At 45.6% G+C, this 20,250-nt stretch overlaps 1 protein-coding gene across 1 annotated transcript in view; it reads left to right on the top strand.

Moving 5' to 3' along the window:
* Nucleotides 1-7,255: 7,255 nt before the first annotated feature.
* Nucleotides 7,256-20,250, top strand: part of TM9SF3 (transmembrane 9 superfamily member 3) — a 65,576-nt gene continuing 52,581 nt past the window's right edge. Inside the window, exon 1 of the mRNA XM_068257565.1 lies at nucleotides 7,256-7,476. Within this exon, the coding sequence (XP_068113666.1) occupies nucleotides 7,405-7,476 (72 nt within the window). The 5' untranslated portion in view covers nucleotides 7,256-7,404. The remainder of the gene's footprint in view (nucleotides 7,477-20,250) is intronic.

The following is a 20,250-nucleotide window of genomic DNA, read 5'->3' on the forward strand; positions in this document are numbered from 1 at the left end:
ACCTGGCTACATATACTGGGCACATATACCCCTGACTATATAAACTGGGGACATATACCCCTGGCTATATATACTGAGAAAATATACACCTGCCTACATATACTGGGCATATATACCCCTGCCTACATATACTGAGCACATATACCCTTGCCTACATATACTGGGCACATATACCCCTGGCTACATATACTGGGCACATATACCTCTGGCTACATATACTGGGGACACATACCCCTGCCTACATATACTGGGCACATATACCCTTGGCTACCTGTTCTGTGGACATCTCTACCCCTGGCTACCTGTTCTGGGGACATCTATACCGCTGGCCACCTATTCTGGAGACATCTATACTGCTGGCCACCTGTTCTGGGGACACCTATATACCTAGGGCTACCTATTTTTGGGGAACCACTGCTGTCAGATTGAGTGTATTTTGCGGAACTGCTGCCAGGTGAGAGGTGTCTACCATATTAAGGGGGCATTCTGCCTATAGCGAGGGAGGGAGAGCACCCTAAGGTGAGGGAAGGGGGGGGGGGAGATGGCCCCCTTCCCTACCGCTGCTCACAGCTCTCCCTCTTCTCTGCGCTGCTCCCCTCCTGCTGGGAAGGGGGACACCTGCCTACCTACTCTGGGCACATATACCCCTGCCTAATTATACTGGGACATATACCCCTGCTTACATATACTGGGCACATATACCCCTGGCTACATATACTGGGCACATCTACCCCTGGCTACATATACTGGGACATATACCCCTGCCTATATATACTGGGCACATATACCCCTAACTACATATACTGGGCACATATACCCCTAACTACATATACTGGGCACATATACCCCTAACTACATATACTGGGCACATATACCCCTGGCTACATATACTGGGCACATATACCCCTGACTATATATACTGGGCACATATTATACCCCTGGCTACATATACTGGGCACATATAACCCTGACTACATATACTGGGCACATTTACCCCTGGCTACATATACTGGGCACATATATCCCTGGCTACATATACTGGGCACATATATCCCTGGCTATATATACTGGACACATATACCCCTGACTATATATACTGGGCACATATTATACCCCTGGCTAAATATACTGGGCACATATAACCCTGACTACATATACTGGGCACATATACCCCTGACTACATATACTGGGCACATATACCCCTGGCTACATATACTGGGCACATATACCCCTGACTATATATACTGGGCACATATACCCCTGCCTACATATACTGGGCATATATACCCCTGGCTACATATACTGGGCACATATACCCCTGGCTACATATACTGGGCACATATACACCTGACTATATATACTGGGCACATATTATACCCCTGGCTACATATACTGGGCACATATACCCCTGACTACATATACTGGGCAGATATACCCCTGGCTACATATACTGGGCACATATACCCCTGACTATATATACTGGACACATATTATACCCCTGGCTACATATACCGGGCATATATACCCCTGGCTACATATACCCGTGGCTACATATACTGGGCACATATAACCCCCTGACTACATATACTGGGCACATATACACCTGGCTACATATACTGGGCACATATACACCTGGCTACATATACTGGGCACATATACCCTTGGCTACATATACTGGGCACATATACCCCTGGCTACATATACTGGGCACATATACCCCTGGCTACATATACTGGGCACATATACCCCTGGCTACATATACTGGGCACATATACCCCTGACTACATATACTGGGGACATATACCCCCACTACATATACTGGGCACATATACCCCTGGCTACATATACTGGGCACATATACCCCGACTACATATACTGGGGACATATACCCCCCACTACATATACTGGGCACATATACACCTGGCTACATATACTGGGCACATATACCCCTGACTATATATACTGGGGACATATACCCCTGACTACATATACTGGGGACATATACCCCTGGCTATATATACTGAGAACATATACACCTGCCTACATATACTGGACATATATACCCCTGCCTACATATACTGAGCACATATACCCCTGCCTACATATACTGGGCACATATACCACTGGCTACATATACTGGGCACATATACCACTGGCTACATATACTGGGCACATATACCTCTGGCTACATATACTGGGGACACATACCCCTGCCTACATATACTGGGCACATATACCCCTGGCTACCTGTTCTATGGACATCTCTACCCCTGGCTACCTGTTCTGGGGACATCTATACCGCTGGCCACCTATTCTGGGGACATCCATACTGCTGGCCACCTATTCTGGGGAGACCTATATACCTGGGGCTACCTATTTTTGGGGAACCACTGCTGTCAGATTGAGTGTATTTTGCGGAACTGCTGCCAGGTTAGAGGTGTCTACCATATTAATCTCCCTGGCGGTAAGCCCGAGCTGAGCTCGGGCTATGCCGCACAGGGAGATATCTCAGCCCCTGGTGGGGCGATTTTCACAATGTAAAGTGCTGTGCGCGCAGCAGCTGCGCGCACAGCTTGATCGCCGCCGCTCTGCGGCGATCGCCCGCACGCAGCGGCAGAAGAGGGCCCCCGCCAGAGCCCTGCGCTGCCCGGACCAATGAGTTCCGGGCAGCGTTATGGGCTGGATCGAGTGCGCCTGACGTCAGGACGTCGGCTGACGTCCATGACGTCATGGCGACAGGAGAAGCCAAACAGGGGAACGCGTTATATACGTGTTCCCCTGTTTGCTATTGTTGCCGGTGGCGATCGGACTAGAGGGCCACATGCGCCCTCTAGTGGTGTTTCATGTAGCTACCACTCTGGTAGCTTTACATGAAACAAAACAAAAATTTAAAAAAAAGTTTTTTTCACCATTTGTAAAAAAAAAATTAACCGCCAGGGAGGTTAAGGGGGCATTCTGCCTATTTATGTGAAATGCTGTCTATTTATGTGCCTCATGACTGCTGAATTTGTCTTGTTGGGGGCCTCATGATTGCTGAACTTGTCTTGTTGGGGGCCTCACAATTTTGAGTCGGTCATGTTGGGGGCCTCATGTTTGCTCATGATTGCTGAATTTGTCTTGATGGGGGGGCTCATGATTGCTGAATTTGTCTTGGAACATGCTGGAAGGTACATACTGAGGGAGGGTGGGTGAGCGTGAGCCTGCTAACCTCCATGTACATTTGGCTTCACCCATAACCACTCCCACATGTATTTGGCCACACCCCTTTTGGCGCAGCAACCTTCACCTTAGGGGGCGCATTAATAGTTTTTGGCCCGGGCGCTGAAAACCCTAGCTACGCCTCTGACGCACCTTTAGAGACAGAGAATCAGAAGAATAGCCAGGCAACTGGAATTGCTTAAAAAGAAATAAATATGGCAACCTCCATATCCCCCTCAGTTCAAGTGTACATTAAAAGAAGGTGGGACTAAAATCTTTAAGAAACTGTAACAGCCTCCTTGTTTAGCCCCCATTCCATGATCCTCTTCTTTAGGGCTGGTTCACATGGACGTCTGCCAAGCTTTTGCTCGGCACCGCATTCAGAAGGCCAGCATTTTGGGAAGCTTTCAAGGCTAGCAGTTAGGGTCTCTACACTGGTTTGCTAGCGTTTAACGTCTCTGAAAGCAACATGTTGCTTTTGAGATGAGACCCGATGCCGGGATCTACTGCCAGGCTTCCATGAAAGCCGGCAAAAGCCAGTTCGAACATTCCTATTCACTTGAATGGGACGGCGGTCGATCCCGAAAAACGTTTCGTTAAACACCGGCAAACCTCTACAATGTCCTCAATGTACTATGAGGTTCCAGGGAACCCTGGTTGAGAAAGCCAAGTATATATACGACCAGTGCATGTTTTTCTAGCTCCATGTAAGGCATATTGATGCTAGCACTGCATGTTATATAACTTTAGCTAGCACTGTATAGAGAAGGAGTGTCAAACTCAAATACAAAGTTGGACGAAATTGTACACTGGGACCTAGTCACGGGCCAAACTCAATGTCAACTGGCTACCTTGCTCTCTTATAAAGTTATTTTGTGTCAAATGGCCCCCCTCCAACTCCTATACAGTTGCCTGGTATTTAGTGGTTCTCCCTCCCCTATACAGTTCCCTGGTGTCTAGAGGCCCTCACCCTACCCTATACAGTTCCCTAGTGTTTAGTGCTTTCACCATACCTCGCCCATATGGCTTTCCTGGTGTTCTAGGGCTTCACCTCCAGTATAGCTTTACTGGTGGTCTAGAGTGGGTCAAACATAATGCAACGTGGGGAAACCACTTGAGGGCCAAATGTAATGGCTCTAAGGGCCAGAATTGGCCCACGGGCCAGAGTTTGACGTGTATGATATAGAGTATATATGCTGGCAGTGCATGTTTAGCTACCGTAGTTCTATATAATGCGTATAGGTGCTAGCCCTGCTTGTAATATTTCGGTAATCTAGCACTGCACATTACCTAACTTTACCTAGCACTATAGAGTATATATGCTAGCAATGCATATTTAGCTACAGTACCTCTATATAAGGTGTATAGGTACTATATAAGGCATGTACTGTAAGTGCTAGCAATATTTGGGTTATCTTAACCTGCACATTATCTTACTTTCGATAGCACTAAAGAGTATATGTGCTAGCAGTGCATGTTTAACTAGTTCTATATAAGGCGTATACCAGTATGCTCTAGGCTAGCCCTGCTTGTAATATCTTGGTTGTCTAGTGCTGCAAGTTAGATAACTTTAGCTAGTACAACAAATTATATATATTAGCAGCATATGTTTAGCTAGTTCTATACAAGGCTTATAGATGGTAACACTGCTTGTAAAATTTCGGTTGTCTTGGTTATATCTACGGTGACCATACGTCCCGCTTTACCCGGGACGCGTCCCGCCTTCGGGGGGCGCTGTCCCAGGCTGCATGAGGTCCCGGGAAACGTCCCGCTTTCAGCAGCGGGACGTCCCGGCCTCGGGACTCTGGTCACCGTACATGAACTAGCCGCAGCGTCTCATAGACGCTGTGCTAGTTCATTCCCCGCAGCCCCACTCCAGCAGCCTGCATTGTCCTCCGGCAGGCACAGGCAGAGCGGGGCTACGGGAAGATGGCGTTCGGAGGCGGAGCCCTATACTGGAGACTGTGTCTCCAGTACAGGGCTCCCCCTCCGGACACCATCTTGCCGTAGCCCCGCTCTGCCTGTGAGAGGAGAGCGGGAGATTGAAGGAGGATCGTCCGGAGGAGCTGCACACACCAGAGGCCGGCTGCGTGAGGGGACCTGTCTTATGTCAGGTGAGTACATGCTTTTTTTTTTCCAGGTGAAATGTGCCCCCATTGCGTATTTGTGCTGACATGTTTGCCCCCATTGCGTATTTGTGCTGACATGTTTGCCCCCCATTGCGTTTTTGTGCTGACATGTTTGCCCCCATTGCGTATTTGTGTTGACATGTTTGCCCCCATTGCGTATTTGTGCTGACATGTTTGTCCCCATTGCGTTTAATTTGTGCTGACATATTTGCCCCCATTGCGTTTAATTTGTGCTGACATGTTTGCCCCCATTGCGTTTAATTTGTGCTGACATGTGTGCCCCCATTGCGTTTTTGTACTGACATGTTTGCCCCCATTGCGTATTTGTGCTGACATGTTTGCCCCCATTGCGTATTTGTGCTGATATGTTTGCCCCCATTGCGTTTAATTTGTGCTGACATGTTTGCCCCCATTGCGTTTAATTTGTGCTGACATGTTTGCCCCCATTGCGTTTAATTTGTGCTGGCATGTTTGCCCCCATTGCGTTTTTGTACTGACATGTTTGCCCCTATTGCGTTTTTGTACTGACATGTTTGCCCCCATTGCGTTTAATTTGTGCTGACATGTTTGCCCCCATTGCGTTTAATTTGTGCTGACATGTTTGCCCCCATTGCGTTTAATTTGTGCTGACATGTTTGCCCCCATTGCGTTTTTGTACTGACATGTTTGCCCCCATTGCGTTTTTGTACTGACATGTTTGCCCCCATTGCGTTTTTGTGCTGACATGTTTGCCCGCAATGCGTTTATTTTGTACTGACATGTTTGCCCGCAATGCGTTTATTTTGTACTGACATGTTTGCCCGCAATGCGTTTATTTTGTGCTGACATGTTTCCCCGCAATGCGTATATTTTGTGCTGACATGTTTGCCCCCATTGCGTTCATTTTGTGCTGAAATGTTGCCCGCAATGCGTTTATTTTGTGCTGATATGTTTGCCCCCATTGCGTTCATTTTGTGCTGATATATTGCCCGCAATGCGTTTATTTTGTGCTGACATGTTGCCTGCAATACGTTTATTTTGTGCTGACATGTTGCCCATTGCGTTTATTTTGTGGTGTCCGGGGTAACTGTTACTGCATTTATTATTTAATGGTCATAGTTGGCTATGTTTGCTGCTTTGGGGTTACGGTATACTATTAAATAGCATCACACAGTTTCTGCACACCCATGATGCGAACCCTCGTTTGACCACATCACGGCGTAAACACTGCTTTCTTATGCCTCGCTGTTGCATCATTAGGTTAGCTCCGCCCATATAATGTCATGGCCACGCCCATTTTTGGCGCCATTTTGGTTAGCGCAGCAGTCCCCCATTTTTGGGCCCCCCGACGCCACCCTGTCCCAGGTTGAGCCTACAAAAATCTGGTCACTCTATTATATCACTTTAACTAGCACTATATATGGTAGCAGTGCATGTTTAGCAATCTCCAAATAAAGCATATATGTGCTATAGAAGGCATATAGGTGCTAGCTTGTAATATATGTTATCTAGCACTGCACGTTATATAACTTTAGCTAACACTATAACTCAAATATTACAAGCAGGGTTAGCTCATATACGCCTTATATAGCACATATACGTTTTACATAGCGATGGCTAAACATGCTCTGCTAGCATATTTACTCTAAAGTGCCAGCTAAAAATATAACTAGATAACCCAGATATTACAAGCAGGGCTAGCGCTCAAACTCCTTATATAGCACCTATACACCTTATACAGAGCTAGCTAAATGTGCACTGCTAGCATATATGCTCTATCTAGCACTACATGCAGTAATACCTAAATGAAAGCTGGTACTGTAGGGAGTAGCAATGCTAGCACTGTATACGTGCTAGCACATAATAGTGCTGAATAGATAGGTGACAGCTAGTCCAGGTATCTCCTCCCTCATGTGTGCTTGCACACTGTGCACTTCCGGGATGCTGGCAGGAGGTGAGGCACTTCCGCTCTCCAGCTCCGTGGCCGGATGACGTGGCTGAGCGGCCGCTGAGGAGGCGGCGGGTGTTGGACCAGTGAGAGCAGCAGCGGAGGGAAGAACGACAGGAAGCATTGTGCGAGCCGCGCCGCCAGGACAGGATGAGGCCGCTGTGGCTGCTGTTGTTGTGCGTTTCCGCGCTGTGTGTCCGGGCGGATGAGCACGAGCATACGGTGAGGGGGGAGAAGGGGAGGGCTGTGGAGGCCGCTGCGGTGATGCCGGTTATGGGCTCTCTTCCTACACACAGGCCGCAGGCACTGTGAGTGCGGAGTCAGGCCTGTTGTGTCCTGCCATAGAGGCCTGTGTGCAGCTGAGGACGGGAAGCTCATCCAGCCTCCATTCCGATGAGCCTTGTCTCTGTAGCCAGTGTCAGCCTTGCTTTGCTGCACATTATAGCTCCTCCATGCTGAGTGCATTGCTTGGTTGCTAACAACAGTCCCCCAAAACAGGATCCGCACACCTGTACTACAGGTATTCCCAGGTCCCTAACACTGCAGGCTAGATGTAATGACAATGGGACACAGAACGTAAAACATTTTTAGGCTTCAGGTTGTAGTGTCAGAGGTATGTTAATTTAAAGGGCATTTGTTGTGTATGATGGATTTGGAGGATAGTTTTATCTATCTATATATATATATATATATATATATATATATATATATATATATATATATATATATATATATATATATATATATATATATATATATTCTAAAAGATATGAAACAGCATAATAACCTTTAAAGGAAAATATTTCTTTGTTACAGCTGATACAAATTCCGCAATAAATGTGCACTGTTTCTACTTACTGCTTTCATGGAATAAGATATATTGTTAACATCATGTGTTTTCAAATTAGTTTATCTGCCTTATCTGCTGTGGCAGTCAGCTGGCATGTGGGAGAGATGAAATTGCAATTTGTGATTAGACACAGATGAGGAGTTAAACAGGCTAAACTGTCTAAATAAATACAGAGTGCATTTCTCTGTGTTTTCCTTCTGTCCCATGCAAGAGTTCAGGTCCACTTAAACAGCGCACATTGCCCTGCTGTCCTTCTGATCCTCTGCCACTAATACTTTAAAGGGATACTGTAGGGGGGCCGGGGGATGGTGATGTCACCAGGAGCGTACTGCGCAGGCCCAGTATGGTCTGTGCCTGCGCCGTGCGCTCCTGGTGACATCAGGGGAAGCGAGGACACGGCAACGCAGTCGCAGTGGTTTTCAGACTTTAAAAGGATACTGTAGGGGGGTCGGGGGAAAATGAGTTGAACTTACCCAGGGCTTCTAATGGTCCCCCGCAGACATCCTGTGTTGGCGCAGCCACTCACCGATGCTCCGGCCCCGCCTCCAGTTCACTTCTGGAATTTCTGACTTTAAAGTCAGAAAACCACTGTGCCTGCGTTGCCATGTCCTCACTCCCGCTGATGTCACCAGGAGCGTACTGCGCAGACAGACCATACTGGGCCTGAGCAGTATACTCCTGGTGACATCAGCGGGATCGAGGACATGGCAACGCAGGCGCAGTGGTTTTCAGACTTTAAAGTCTGAAATTCCAGAAGTGAACTGGAGGCGGAGCCAGAGCATCGGTGAGTGGCTGCGCGGGCACAGGACGTCTGCGGGGGACCATTGGAAGCCCTGGGTAAGTTCAACTCCTTTTCCCCCGACCCCCCCCCCCCCCCCCTTACAGTATCCCTTTAAGCCACAAACCCTGAACAAGCATGCAGATCATTTTTTATTTTATTTTTCCCCCAAAAATTGTGATAAATAAAGTTAACCTGAAGTGAGTAAAATTATTTAAAATAAACACATGATGTACCTGCAAATGAATATTACATACTTGCCTACATGCCAGTTCCTCTCAGAAGCTCACCACTTCTTACGATTCCTTCCAGTTCTGATAAGATTTTGTCAGAACTGAAATATATCAGTTGCTGTCGGTTGTAACTGAAAGGACAACTGATGTGCAAGGTATGTCTGTGTTTCCTTTTGGCTCAAGTGGGCGATATTACAGTTAAATAGTGTGCTGACCTAGAAGGTGTTATTGGGTCTTTCCCATTTTTAAAATGGAGGATGGAGAATTTCATAGATCACAGTACACAAACAGGATGTGGGAGAGGAGAAAAAGATTGATGAGTAGACTCTGCAGGAGGTAAGTATGTGTGTGTGTATGTTTATTTTGACTTTTTATTTTTTAGGTCAGGTTTTCTTTAAGATGAAGCTCTGATCATTAGTGCTGTATTACTTGCATTGTTTTGTTTACTACTTAATTAACCACTTCCCAACTGAGGGGTTTTACCCCCTGACCACCAGAGCAATTTTCACCTTTCAGCGCTCCTTCCATTCATTCGTCCATAATTTTATCATTACTTATCGCAATGAAATGAACTATATCTTGTTTTTTTTCGCCACCAATTAGGCTTTCTTTAGGTGGGACATTATGCCAAGAATAATTTTATTCTAAATGTGTTTTAATGGGAAAATAGGAAAAAATGTGGGGAAAAAATTTATTATTTTTCAGTTTTCGGCCTTTATAGTTTTTAAATAATGCATGCTACTGTAATTAAAACCCATTAAATGTATATGCCTATTTATCCCGGTTATAAAACCGTTTAAATTATGTCCCTATCACAATGTTTGCCGCCAATATTTTAGTTGGAAATAAAGGTGCATTTTTTTCAGTTTTGCGTCCATCCCTAATTACAAGCCCATAGTTTATAAAGTAACAGTGTTATACCCTCTTGACATAAATATTTAAAAAGTTCAGTCCCTAAGGTAACTATTTATGTATTTTTTTTAAATTGTAAATTTTTTATTTTTAATTACAAAAAAAAAATAATTGGGGAGTGTGGGAGGTAAGGAGTTAATTTTTTGTGTAAAACAAGTTTATTTGTGTGTAAAAAATGGTTAGGGTGTAGTTTTACTATTTGGCCACAAGATGGCAACATAACCAATTTGTTTCATGCGACCTGCAAGCGTCCTTCCGGATGCTTGCAGGAAGTAGAAAGAGGCTGGGACTTAGTTATTTTTTCACAATGAACGCGCTGCTCAGGCGAGCGGCAGCAGATCACTGCGGGGCTTAGATCAACGAATGGGAATGGATTTTCCCGTTCGTTGATCTCTGGGCGAGCGGGCGGCGGCGTGTTTACTAGCGGCGGGCGGCGTGTTTACGAGCGGGAGCGCGGACAGCGGCGGGAGTGCGCAAAGTACGGATTTCTCCGTCCCTGGGGGTGAAAGGATGGAAAAAGGGGCGGAGAAATCCGTACGCGCGGGGGTAAAGTGGTTAAGATACAGACTGTCAACCCCACTATGCACAGCATAACTTACTTTACTCTAGCTTATACTTGCTAGAATAAACTTCAGTCTGTGCTGATTCATTGCTTGCATTGTGTAGTTTGAAGTAGTTCCTAATTCTGTTAGGTTACATTGACCCTCCTAAAGTCATTGTCATATGTGTGGCTGCTGCTGGCTCATTTTTTTTGTAATGTAAATATAACTGGAGATAAAATTGTATTTTACAAGACGAAATTAATAATACGGGTATGTTGCATTCATTGATTAGAGCGTTAATTTAAGTACAGTTAAGGCTACTTTAACACTCGGTGCAGTGCGATGTGCGTGCTGAAAAGTCTACTGCACCGCACCATTGCATGCAGATTTGTCCCTGTGGCAGATAAAGCGGACAGGAAATCTGCATGCCCTTGCCCCTGAACGAGTACACAAGTGATGTCAGGCGTCATTTGCATCTGTCCACACACTTGCAAACAGGAAGTGAATCATGTGACTTTGATTGGGGTTGGGCATCTCGAGAGCTATTCCTTCAAACTCTATTCAGCATAATCTAAAGTGAGTGTGATGAGTATGTAATGCTGGGGATACACGGTACGTTTCTGTACCATGTATCGAGCAGCTGATGATGCCGGGAGCTGATAATATTCAGCAGGTCCGATGACCCCGCTCGATCCCCGCTGGCAGACAATGGCGGGGAATCGAGCGGCTGATAAGGAGCGCCAGCGGGGAATCGAGCGGCTGATAAGGAGCGCCAGCGGGGATTGATCTGTACGGAGACGCGCCGGCATAGAGCCGCTGGCTCGATACCGGCGCATTATCACGCCGTGTATGCCCAGCATAATGCTGGGGATGCACGGTACGTTTCTGTACCATGTATCGAGCAGCTGATGCCGGGAGCTGATAATATTTAGCAGGTCCGATGACCCCGCTCGATCCCCGCTGGCGGACAATGGCTGGGAATCGAGCGGCTGATAAGGAGCGCCGGCGGGGACGAGCGGGGATCGATCCGCTGGCTCGATACCGGCGCATTATCGCGTCGTATATACCCAGCATAACAGACAAGTTTGGTAGATAGTTGGTAGGTGTGTACTGGAGAGCGATTTTTTTTTTTTTTTTTTGCCACTTAAAAGTGATTCTGCATTCAGCAAACTGAAATCTCTTCTCTGCGATTACCAGGGCTGTGGAGTCGGGGCAATTTTGGGCACCCGGAGTCTGAGGTGGAGTCGTTGATTTCATAAACTGAGGAGTCGGATGATTTTTGTACAAAATCCACAGCCCTGTTAAGTATTATACTGAGGAGTTGGAGTCGGAGTCGAGGTTTCATTGAGGGCTGGAACCCACAGGAGCGCTTTTGGCAGCGCTGCGATACGCTAGCACTTTGCCAAAACGCTGGGCTAATGTTAATGGATGGGGCAACTTCCACAGGAGCGCTTGCGTTTCCCAGAAACGCAAACGCAGGACCTGCAGCATTTTGGGAACGTTAGCGCTTCAATGTAAAGTATTGAAACGCTCAGCAAAACCTAAACTGAACGGTTTTGCTAGCGTTTTGCGGTTCAGCACACTGTAACAAAATGAAAAATAATTCACAGGACCAATCAGGATAAAAACGCTACGCAACCGCTGAGCAAAAAAATACAATGTTGCAAAACGCGACCGAAAACGCGCATTAATCCGCTTGCGTTTCGAGTTTGCTGATTTCAGTGGGTTCCAGGCCAAACTGAGGAGTTGGAGTCAGAAGATTTTTGTACCGACTCCACAGCCCTGGCGATTACGGCCATCGGCTTTCAGTAGCAAAGTGCTTTTGGGATCACCAGGGATTCCTAGAAAGCGTAAATTGCTGCTGAAAGTGCTTTAGTTTTTTTTTGTTTTTTTTTTAAAGGGACCCAATAATGGAAAAACTTAAAAATACATATGTACACAATGGAGATGTACATTTGTCCCCAGAGTTGTGTGTTGTAATAAATGACTTTCTCCCTACACTGCGACCACTCACAGAGCGTATTTAGTGCAGTGTGTTAATTACATCGCTTGCGTCTTGCTTGATCAGCTGGTATCTGTGCGGGTTCAGGGCAGTGATGGTTTTTTTGTTGTTTTTTTTTCCCCTGGTTGACCGAATTTTTTTTTTTTAATTTATTTCAACCAAATTATGTAAGGGTGCCACCGTGATAATATAAATCAAAATATTACTTTCACATTAAGTGAAAATTGATTTTTGTGCAATGCAAATCTTGGTCCTGTTTCATTTTTTTTCATGACTGTGTCCAATGAAAAGAAAATTACTAAAAAAAAAAGCTAAAATGGCAATCACTTTGCGTGCTATTGGCTCTTAAAGTGGATCCGAGATAAGCTTTTACTCATTGCATAATTGTGTTCCTTTCCTATTGTTTATAGGGCATTCCTCAAGCCAAATACTTTTTTGTTTTAATACTCTTATTCCCTATAAAATAAACAAGCCTCGACCACAGGTTTTCAGTGCCTTGGCACTGTAGCAAGGGCTTATGGGAGCTCAGTCTGGGCAGGAGAAGGAGGTTACTAGCCAGAGATTTCAGAGGCAGAGGGGAAGAGGAGATGGGACTGAATTTACACACAAGCTGATAGCATCTCCAGCTCTCAGCCTGTGACAATGTGACAAACAGAACATGGCTGCCCTCATTGTATCACAGGAATAATCATATACTGCTGAAGCGGTTTGCAGCTAGATATTCTGTGTAAATTTATAACCTTATCTAAACTTTAGATAAGATACTGTATATAAACACGTTACTTGTTACAGTTACCGGTAGTTTTTCATCTCGGATCTGCTTTAATCTGATGGTTCTTATGGACAGGTTTTGGAGCAGTCCATCTCCTCATTGAGGATTCTCTTGGATTTCTTTATTTTCAACAGCAATAATTTTATGGCAGTGGCTCATTTCAACTACCAGAAAAAGATACACAAGGCCTTTCTTTCGCTGGGCATGCATGCTTCCACTCTCACATGCACACTTCAGAATCGCTTGTTCATCACTGTGAGCTTCCGGGAGGCTGTTGGGGTGAAAAGGTTGTGGAATGGTAGGACCCCAAAGGCAAAGAGCAGCAGGAGGAGAGTTAGAAGTGCTCTAGCGCCCAACTATAATTGTTTTAAAGAGTACCTGTAGTTAAAAAAAAGTGCCTCTAGAGGGTAAAGGGGCATCCCCCTTTATCCTGAGCAGATGGGATTCAGCACTGGGCCCCCTGAAAGCCTGCTTGTTGGCAGTGTGCGGATACGCACTAGCTGCTCTCGTCTTGGGCTCCGGTGGAAATAGAGCGCAAACCGCCTTTGCAGTAGTGCAGACCCAATTGGGCTTGGCTATTTCCGCCCGGCTGGAGAGCCAGCAGTGCACCTGCATGCACTGCACACTGTTCGGGGATCCCAGAGATGGAAGGAGACAGCAAAGGGCGACGGGGGAAGCCTCATTAGGATCCAGATGATTCCCACTCCCAAGCTGAGTATGTGTTTGTTTGTTTTTTAAACTTTGTCACTAGTTTTCTTTAAAGCAAATTATATTACGTTGGAATTCATGCAAAGGGGCTGCAGCATGCAAGCTAGCCCTGGCACTCATGCTTGGCCTCTGATGCAGAGCACAGAGCCTTAAGATATCTGCCTCCGATCCTTTTCCTGATTCATCCACAAGTCCCTACATATTGCATATTGAATGTATTTTATTTTACTGGGGTGTTGATACTGTGTCCAAAAATGTGGTATCACCCTAGTGTGCTAATGTAAAGCTTCAACCAATAGTCATTATTATGCCAAGTTCTCAACATACATTCTATAGTTGGTGAAACTGATACTTCCTTGTGCAAAAGGAACTGTCACATTAACAGTTCTTGTGTACATTTTTGCATAGCCAGTGTTTAACTAGCTATTTTTAGATTCACTTTGCCTTGAAGTTGTAATGGGGTGTAGTTAATTGGTCTTATTAGTATTGGTTTGTTGTAAGATAGTTTTTATTTTTTCATTGTTCGTGTGGGAGAAGAAAATCAGGTGATATTTGTGGAGTGGAGCTATATTAAGATGGCATCTGCTTTTGGGAACAAAAAGCTCCTGGCCAGGAAGCTGACACTTTACCCTGGCAGCCATCTTGGCCTGTCATTGTCAATGTGAATGCCCCAATATGTTGTCTGTATAATAAGATTCACTGGAGCCCCATATCTGCTGTATTTCAGCCAGGGCTGTGGAGTCTGTGTCGGAGTACCGTCATTTTGAGTACCTGGAGACGAAGTTAGTCGGTGGTTTCATAAACTGGGGATTCGGAGTTGGGTGATTTTTGTACCAAATCCACATCCCTGGTAAGCATTAGACTAAGGAGTCAGAGCTATTTTGGGTACCTGGAGTCGGAGGTTTCATAAACTGAGAAGTCGGATGATTTTTGTACCGAATCCACAGCCCTGCTACTGTGTGGCTTAAAAGACCACTATCACAAAACCGTGTTCCACCTAGGACTAATAAGGTGGGCAGGCAGCCCGGGTGTTTTGAAACCCTGCCCGGCTGACAAGTCGTGGTGTAAACCAAACTGCAGGAGCGCTCCATTGCATGCTAGCAATCAGCGCTCGACAAGCCGTCGCTGAACCCTGCAGGAGAGCCCCTCTGCCTGCGTGACAGTGATTGGCTGGGCGGCTTGTAAGGGGCGTTTTTATCAGCGGGTGACAGGGTGTCTCGGGCAGGTGCAGTGCCTCTAGTAGTGTGGGGGTCTGATTTCTATTCGCCACCAGCCACCATCTGCGGGGCGATCAGACCCCACCAACAGAAAGCTCTGTTGGTGGGGAGAAAAGCGGGGGGGGGGGGGGGGGGGGAATCACTTGTGTGGTGGGCTGTGCGGCCCTGCAGCTTGGCCTTAAAGCTGCAGTGGCCCATTTCAGTAAAAATGGCCTGGTCTTTAGGGGGTTTAGCACTGTGGTCCTCAAGTGGTTAACTAACTACTCTCTGTGGTTTTCCACAAAACATGCCCTGTTGGTGGGCCTTGATGACAGGCTTGGGGAACTCTTATTTGCTTTTACAGCATGCCAGTTGCCCGATGTTTTTCACATCATTAGTGTCTGTCTCACACCTGAAACAAGCATGCAACGAGGAAGTGAAACCTGGGTCAGAACTGCATATTTGTTCTGCAATGGAAGTATCTCTGCAACACTACCCATGTGTGTGCTTGGACCAACGAGAAATTGCATAAGGACAAGAGAACTAGGCCCTTTAGAAAACCGCACCACACATCTATAGTCTTTTGAAGACTATAGATGTGTGGTGCTGTTTTCTAAAGGGCCTAGTTCACTTGTCCTTATGCATATTTGTTCTGGTTCACAAATATTAAAGGCGGATCTGCAGGAAAACAGCTTTTTAAAGGGACTCCGAGCTCTAAATAAAAACTAAATTGGTACTCACCTGGGGCTTTCTTCAGCCCACCATAGGTCAGGCGGTCCCACGGCGTCCATCTGGCTCTTTTCCCAGGGCCTGGCCAGAAATGGCTCCTGGCGACACTGGGCCCGAGTGTCGGGCTCCTTCCTGAAACGTCACGTCTGTCGTCATCACGGCGGCCGGCGTGACAGCACTGCGCATCCGCGGTTTAATCGCGCATGCGCAGTATTGTCACGCCGGCCGACGTGATGAAGCGAGGCGGCCGGCGTGGTGACGACAGACGTGACGTTTCAGGAAGAAGGAGCCCGACACTTGGGCCCAGTGTCGCCGGGGAGCCATTTCTGGCCAGGCCCTGGGAGAAGTGCCAGATGGACGCCGTGGGACCTTCCAAGCTACGGTGGGCTGCAGAAAGCCCCAGGTGACTAATCGCAAGTTGTAATTTGATCCTCAGCTGTGTCAGCTGACTGCCATGGCAGAGATCTCATTTGTAAACATGAGATGCTAACAATATGTCTGCTTCCTTGAATGTAGGAAGGAGACAAACTGAAGATTTATTTTAGGATTTGTATCAGCTGTAGCAAAGAAATGTTTTTCTTTAAAGGTTATTATGCTGTTGCTCATCTTTTAGAGCACCGAGGACGTTCTGAGTTCTGTTCCTCTTTAAGTTGTGTTTTTACAGTGCTACCAGGGGTGCTATGTCATCTCTATGCATTCTTCTGCAAAATTTGCAATAAAATATAATACAATTATTTCCTAATGTGGTTGAACCCAGGTGCTGGTGTTGTTCCCAGTGGTGTTATGCCCTAATGCCTAATACTGTATACACAATGACATTTTATTGCCAGATCGATTATTTACAATATGTCCGATCTGATTTCCCGTTCTTTTCTATGGGAAATCGATCAGAAATCAGATCGGATGTGCTGGAAATGAATCGATCTTGCTGTAAATCTGCCAGAAAATCTCATTGTGTGTACCTAGCATAATTCTGAGACTACACCATAAGATTTTTTTGTTTGACAGATAGACGGCTCGATAGATCATTTCCAACAGGTGTGATCTAATTTAGATCGTATTTCTGATAAATTTTCTCGTAGAAGTGAATGGAAATCGATCACAAAAAGGATTGGTAAATCGATCACAAAAACGGTCTGAAAATTGATTGGAAAGTAAATCTGCCCAAAGAAACCTCATCCTGTATTCCCAGCATTAGTGAGTGCTTGTGCAGCACTCTGAAGGCTCGTTACACATCTGATTTTTCGAAACATCCGGTCGTTTGAACATCAAATCGGGCGTGTGTACGGTTGGTCGTTCAGCTGATAAGACTGTACACACACCCGATTTGACGTTCAAACGTACAAACAACTGGTCGTTTAGAAAAATCTGACCTGTATATGTACCTTGAGCTTGAGTTTTTAATTGACTTAAATGTAATTTTCTGTAGCATGAGTTTATCTCAACAATGTATTGTCAAAGTTTACTTTGTTTAGCATTCCATGGGAAGTTTGTTTACACTGTGGACAACATGAGTAGCCATGGTCAAACATTGTTCTTTGCAAATTAAATGTTGTTCAAATGCAAATGAAATTCTATTCATGCACAAGTTTAAAGCTCAACTCTAAGCTCAAATCTAAATATACAAACTAATAGCTTAAACTGTAGCAGACTTGATAATAGTCTGGCATTATCTGTTTACTTCAGTCTGCACAGCAGGGCGCCATTAAATGTCCATGTAGAAATTACAATGAGTAATGAATACAGAAACAGTTGCTAGTTTAGATTCTGAGACCCTGCATGATTGAAATTCTTCACGGGTTAAGCTACCCATATACGTCGATTTCCTGTCGATATACAGCAGATTTGATTACTGTGATCGAATCTGCTGTGAAATCTGTAACGCAAATGTTGACCGATTTCCATTCAAAATCGATCGATTCAGTCAATCTGTCGTCGGAAAATTTTGCTCAATCGTGGGTGGGTCGCAAGTTGGTCGGTAGCAGCAATTGATTTGGCGACGCGGCAATACATTACCTGTCCGCTGGCGCGAGTCCTTGGTCCGTACTGACACTTTCTCCGGCTGGCCTGTCTCCTCACTACTTCCTGTCTCCTCCTGTGACGAGCTGAAGTTCAAACAGTAGAATGCCCTCTACTGTTTATACTTCACAGAGCGAGACAGGAAGTGAAGAGGAGAAAGTGTCAGCACGGACCGGGGACTCGCGCCGGCGGACAGGTAATGTATCACTGCTGGCCGGGGGAGCAGGCGGCAGCTCCACAGATTGTGAATCGATTTCAAGCTGAAATCGATTCAAAATCTGTGTGCAGTAATGGGCAGCCAATAGATCCCTCTGTGATCAGAGATGGATCTATCTGTTTGTCGATCTGGTGGCAATCGACCAGTGTATGGGCTGCCTTCAGGGTAAAGGATATGGGCAGTGTCAACTTATTTTGTCAGTGGAGATGGATAAATCACTGAGAAACGTCCTACATCACACTGCATATAAGTCTTAGTATATTTTTGTACAAATATTTTGAACCACGAGCATTGTATCTCTCGATTCAGTGCAGCCATACACGACCGTCAATTCCTAGCCTAGCAGCTTCCCACATTGCTGCATGAGCAGTTAGCTGCACAGAGCAGGAGATTTACTCCTCTTCCACACCTGGGCTGATCCATTTACTGTCAGCAATCTTCCACGTCACAGTTTTTGTTAGGCCCTTTCACAAAGGAAGCTGAAGTCGATGAATTTAGCACCTGTCAGCTGTTTCCTAGTGCTCAGCTATGGAGATGGGGCCACTGCATTGAGTCACATCTATGCATGGCCTCAGCAGTGATCAGATGCGACATGATACTTTTTTTTTTTTTTCTTTGCTGTTTAGTAACTGCCAAAAGCTGACACGTGGGGTTATGAATGCTGCCATCTGGCTGCGTGGCATTGCAGTCAAAGGCGGGTGGTAGCCAACAGAAGGGGCTGAAATTTCTGACATGCGCGTTGTTCAGTCTTGTGTTTGAAAAAGACCTTAAAAATCTTGTGGATTTTTTTTTCTTTTTACGCGCATAAGGACAGGGTATAGAAGTTGAAACGAGGCTTGCAAATAATACTTGGGCTGAAGGAATTTATTTTATTTATTTATTTTTAAGGACCACTATCGCGAAAATCATGAAATAAAAATTACATTTAAACACATACAAATATGAAGTACATTTCTTCCAGGGTAAAATGAGCAATGCATTACTTTTCTCCTATGTTGCTGTCACTTAGGCCGGATCCAGATTATAAGCGCTTTTCTGAGTGCTTTGTGATTAGCGCTTTTTGAGCACTTTTTTTAAAAATGACTCCCATTCACTTTTATTAAAATCGCAGTAAAAATCGCCGCAATCGCGTACACAATTTTTACTGCAATTTTAATGAAAGTGAATGGGAGAAATTTTTAAAAAGCGCTTATCCATCCCAAAGCGCTCAGAAAAGCGCGTATAGTTTAAATCCGGCCTAAAGGCCCATACACGCCGGGCGGATCGCTCAAACTCAGTCTTATCACGCGAACGACGGTCTGTACACACGCCCGAGTTTGGCGGGCGGACGACTGAATGACGGGACGTTCAAACGACAAATATCCGACGTGTGTATGGGCCTTAACAGTAAGTAGTAGAAATCTGACAGAACCGACAGGTTTTGGACTAGCCCATCTCCTTATGGGGGATTCTCAAGGTTTTGCCTAGTTTCAAAAGCTCTTAGTGAATGGCAGTTGCTCCGTCCAACTGCCAAAAAAGTGTGCAGCAACTTGCTGCATGTTTTTCCAAACCACAACTAAAATGCACATAATGAAATGGTGACGCAGAATTATTGCGGTTTTTTTTTATGAGTGTGCGGAACAAAGACGCAAATGCACTGAAAACGCACTAACGCATATGCAGCAAAATGCTAACCTTCACGCACTGCCTACTGTGTTCCTACCCTGAAGGTTATTATGCTGTTGCTTATCTTTTTGAGCAGGGAGGAAGTTCAGGTCTGCTTTAAAGGTGCATACACACGTTGGATTTTTCCAAACGACCAGTCGTTTGGACGTCAAATCGGGCGTGTGTACAAATGGTCATTCAGCTGATGAGACTGGTTTTGACGGATCCACTTGACGAATCGGTGAAATCCAGTGTAATCAACTGAACGACCTTTTTTTACACACGCCCGTTATGACGCCCAAACGACCGGCGGTTTGGAAAAATTTGACCTGTGTATGTACCTTAAAGGGATACTGTAGGGGAGTCGGAGGAAAATGAGTTGAACTTACCCGGG

Source organism: Hyperolius riggenbachi, chromosome 10 (genome assembly GCF_040937935.1).
Source record: "Hyperolius riggenbachi isolate aHypRig1 chromosome 10, aHypRig1.pri, whole genome shotgun sequence".
Classification (NCBI taxonomy): domain Eukaryota; kingdom Metazoa; phylum Chordata; class Amphibia; order Anura; family Hyperoliidae; genus Hyperolius; species Hyperolius riggenbachi.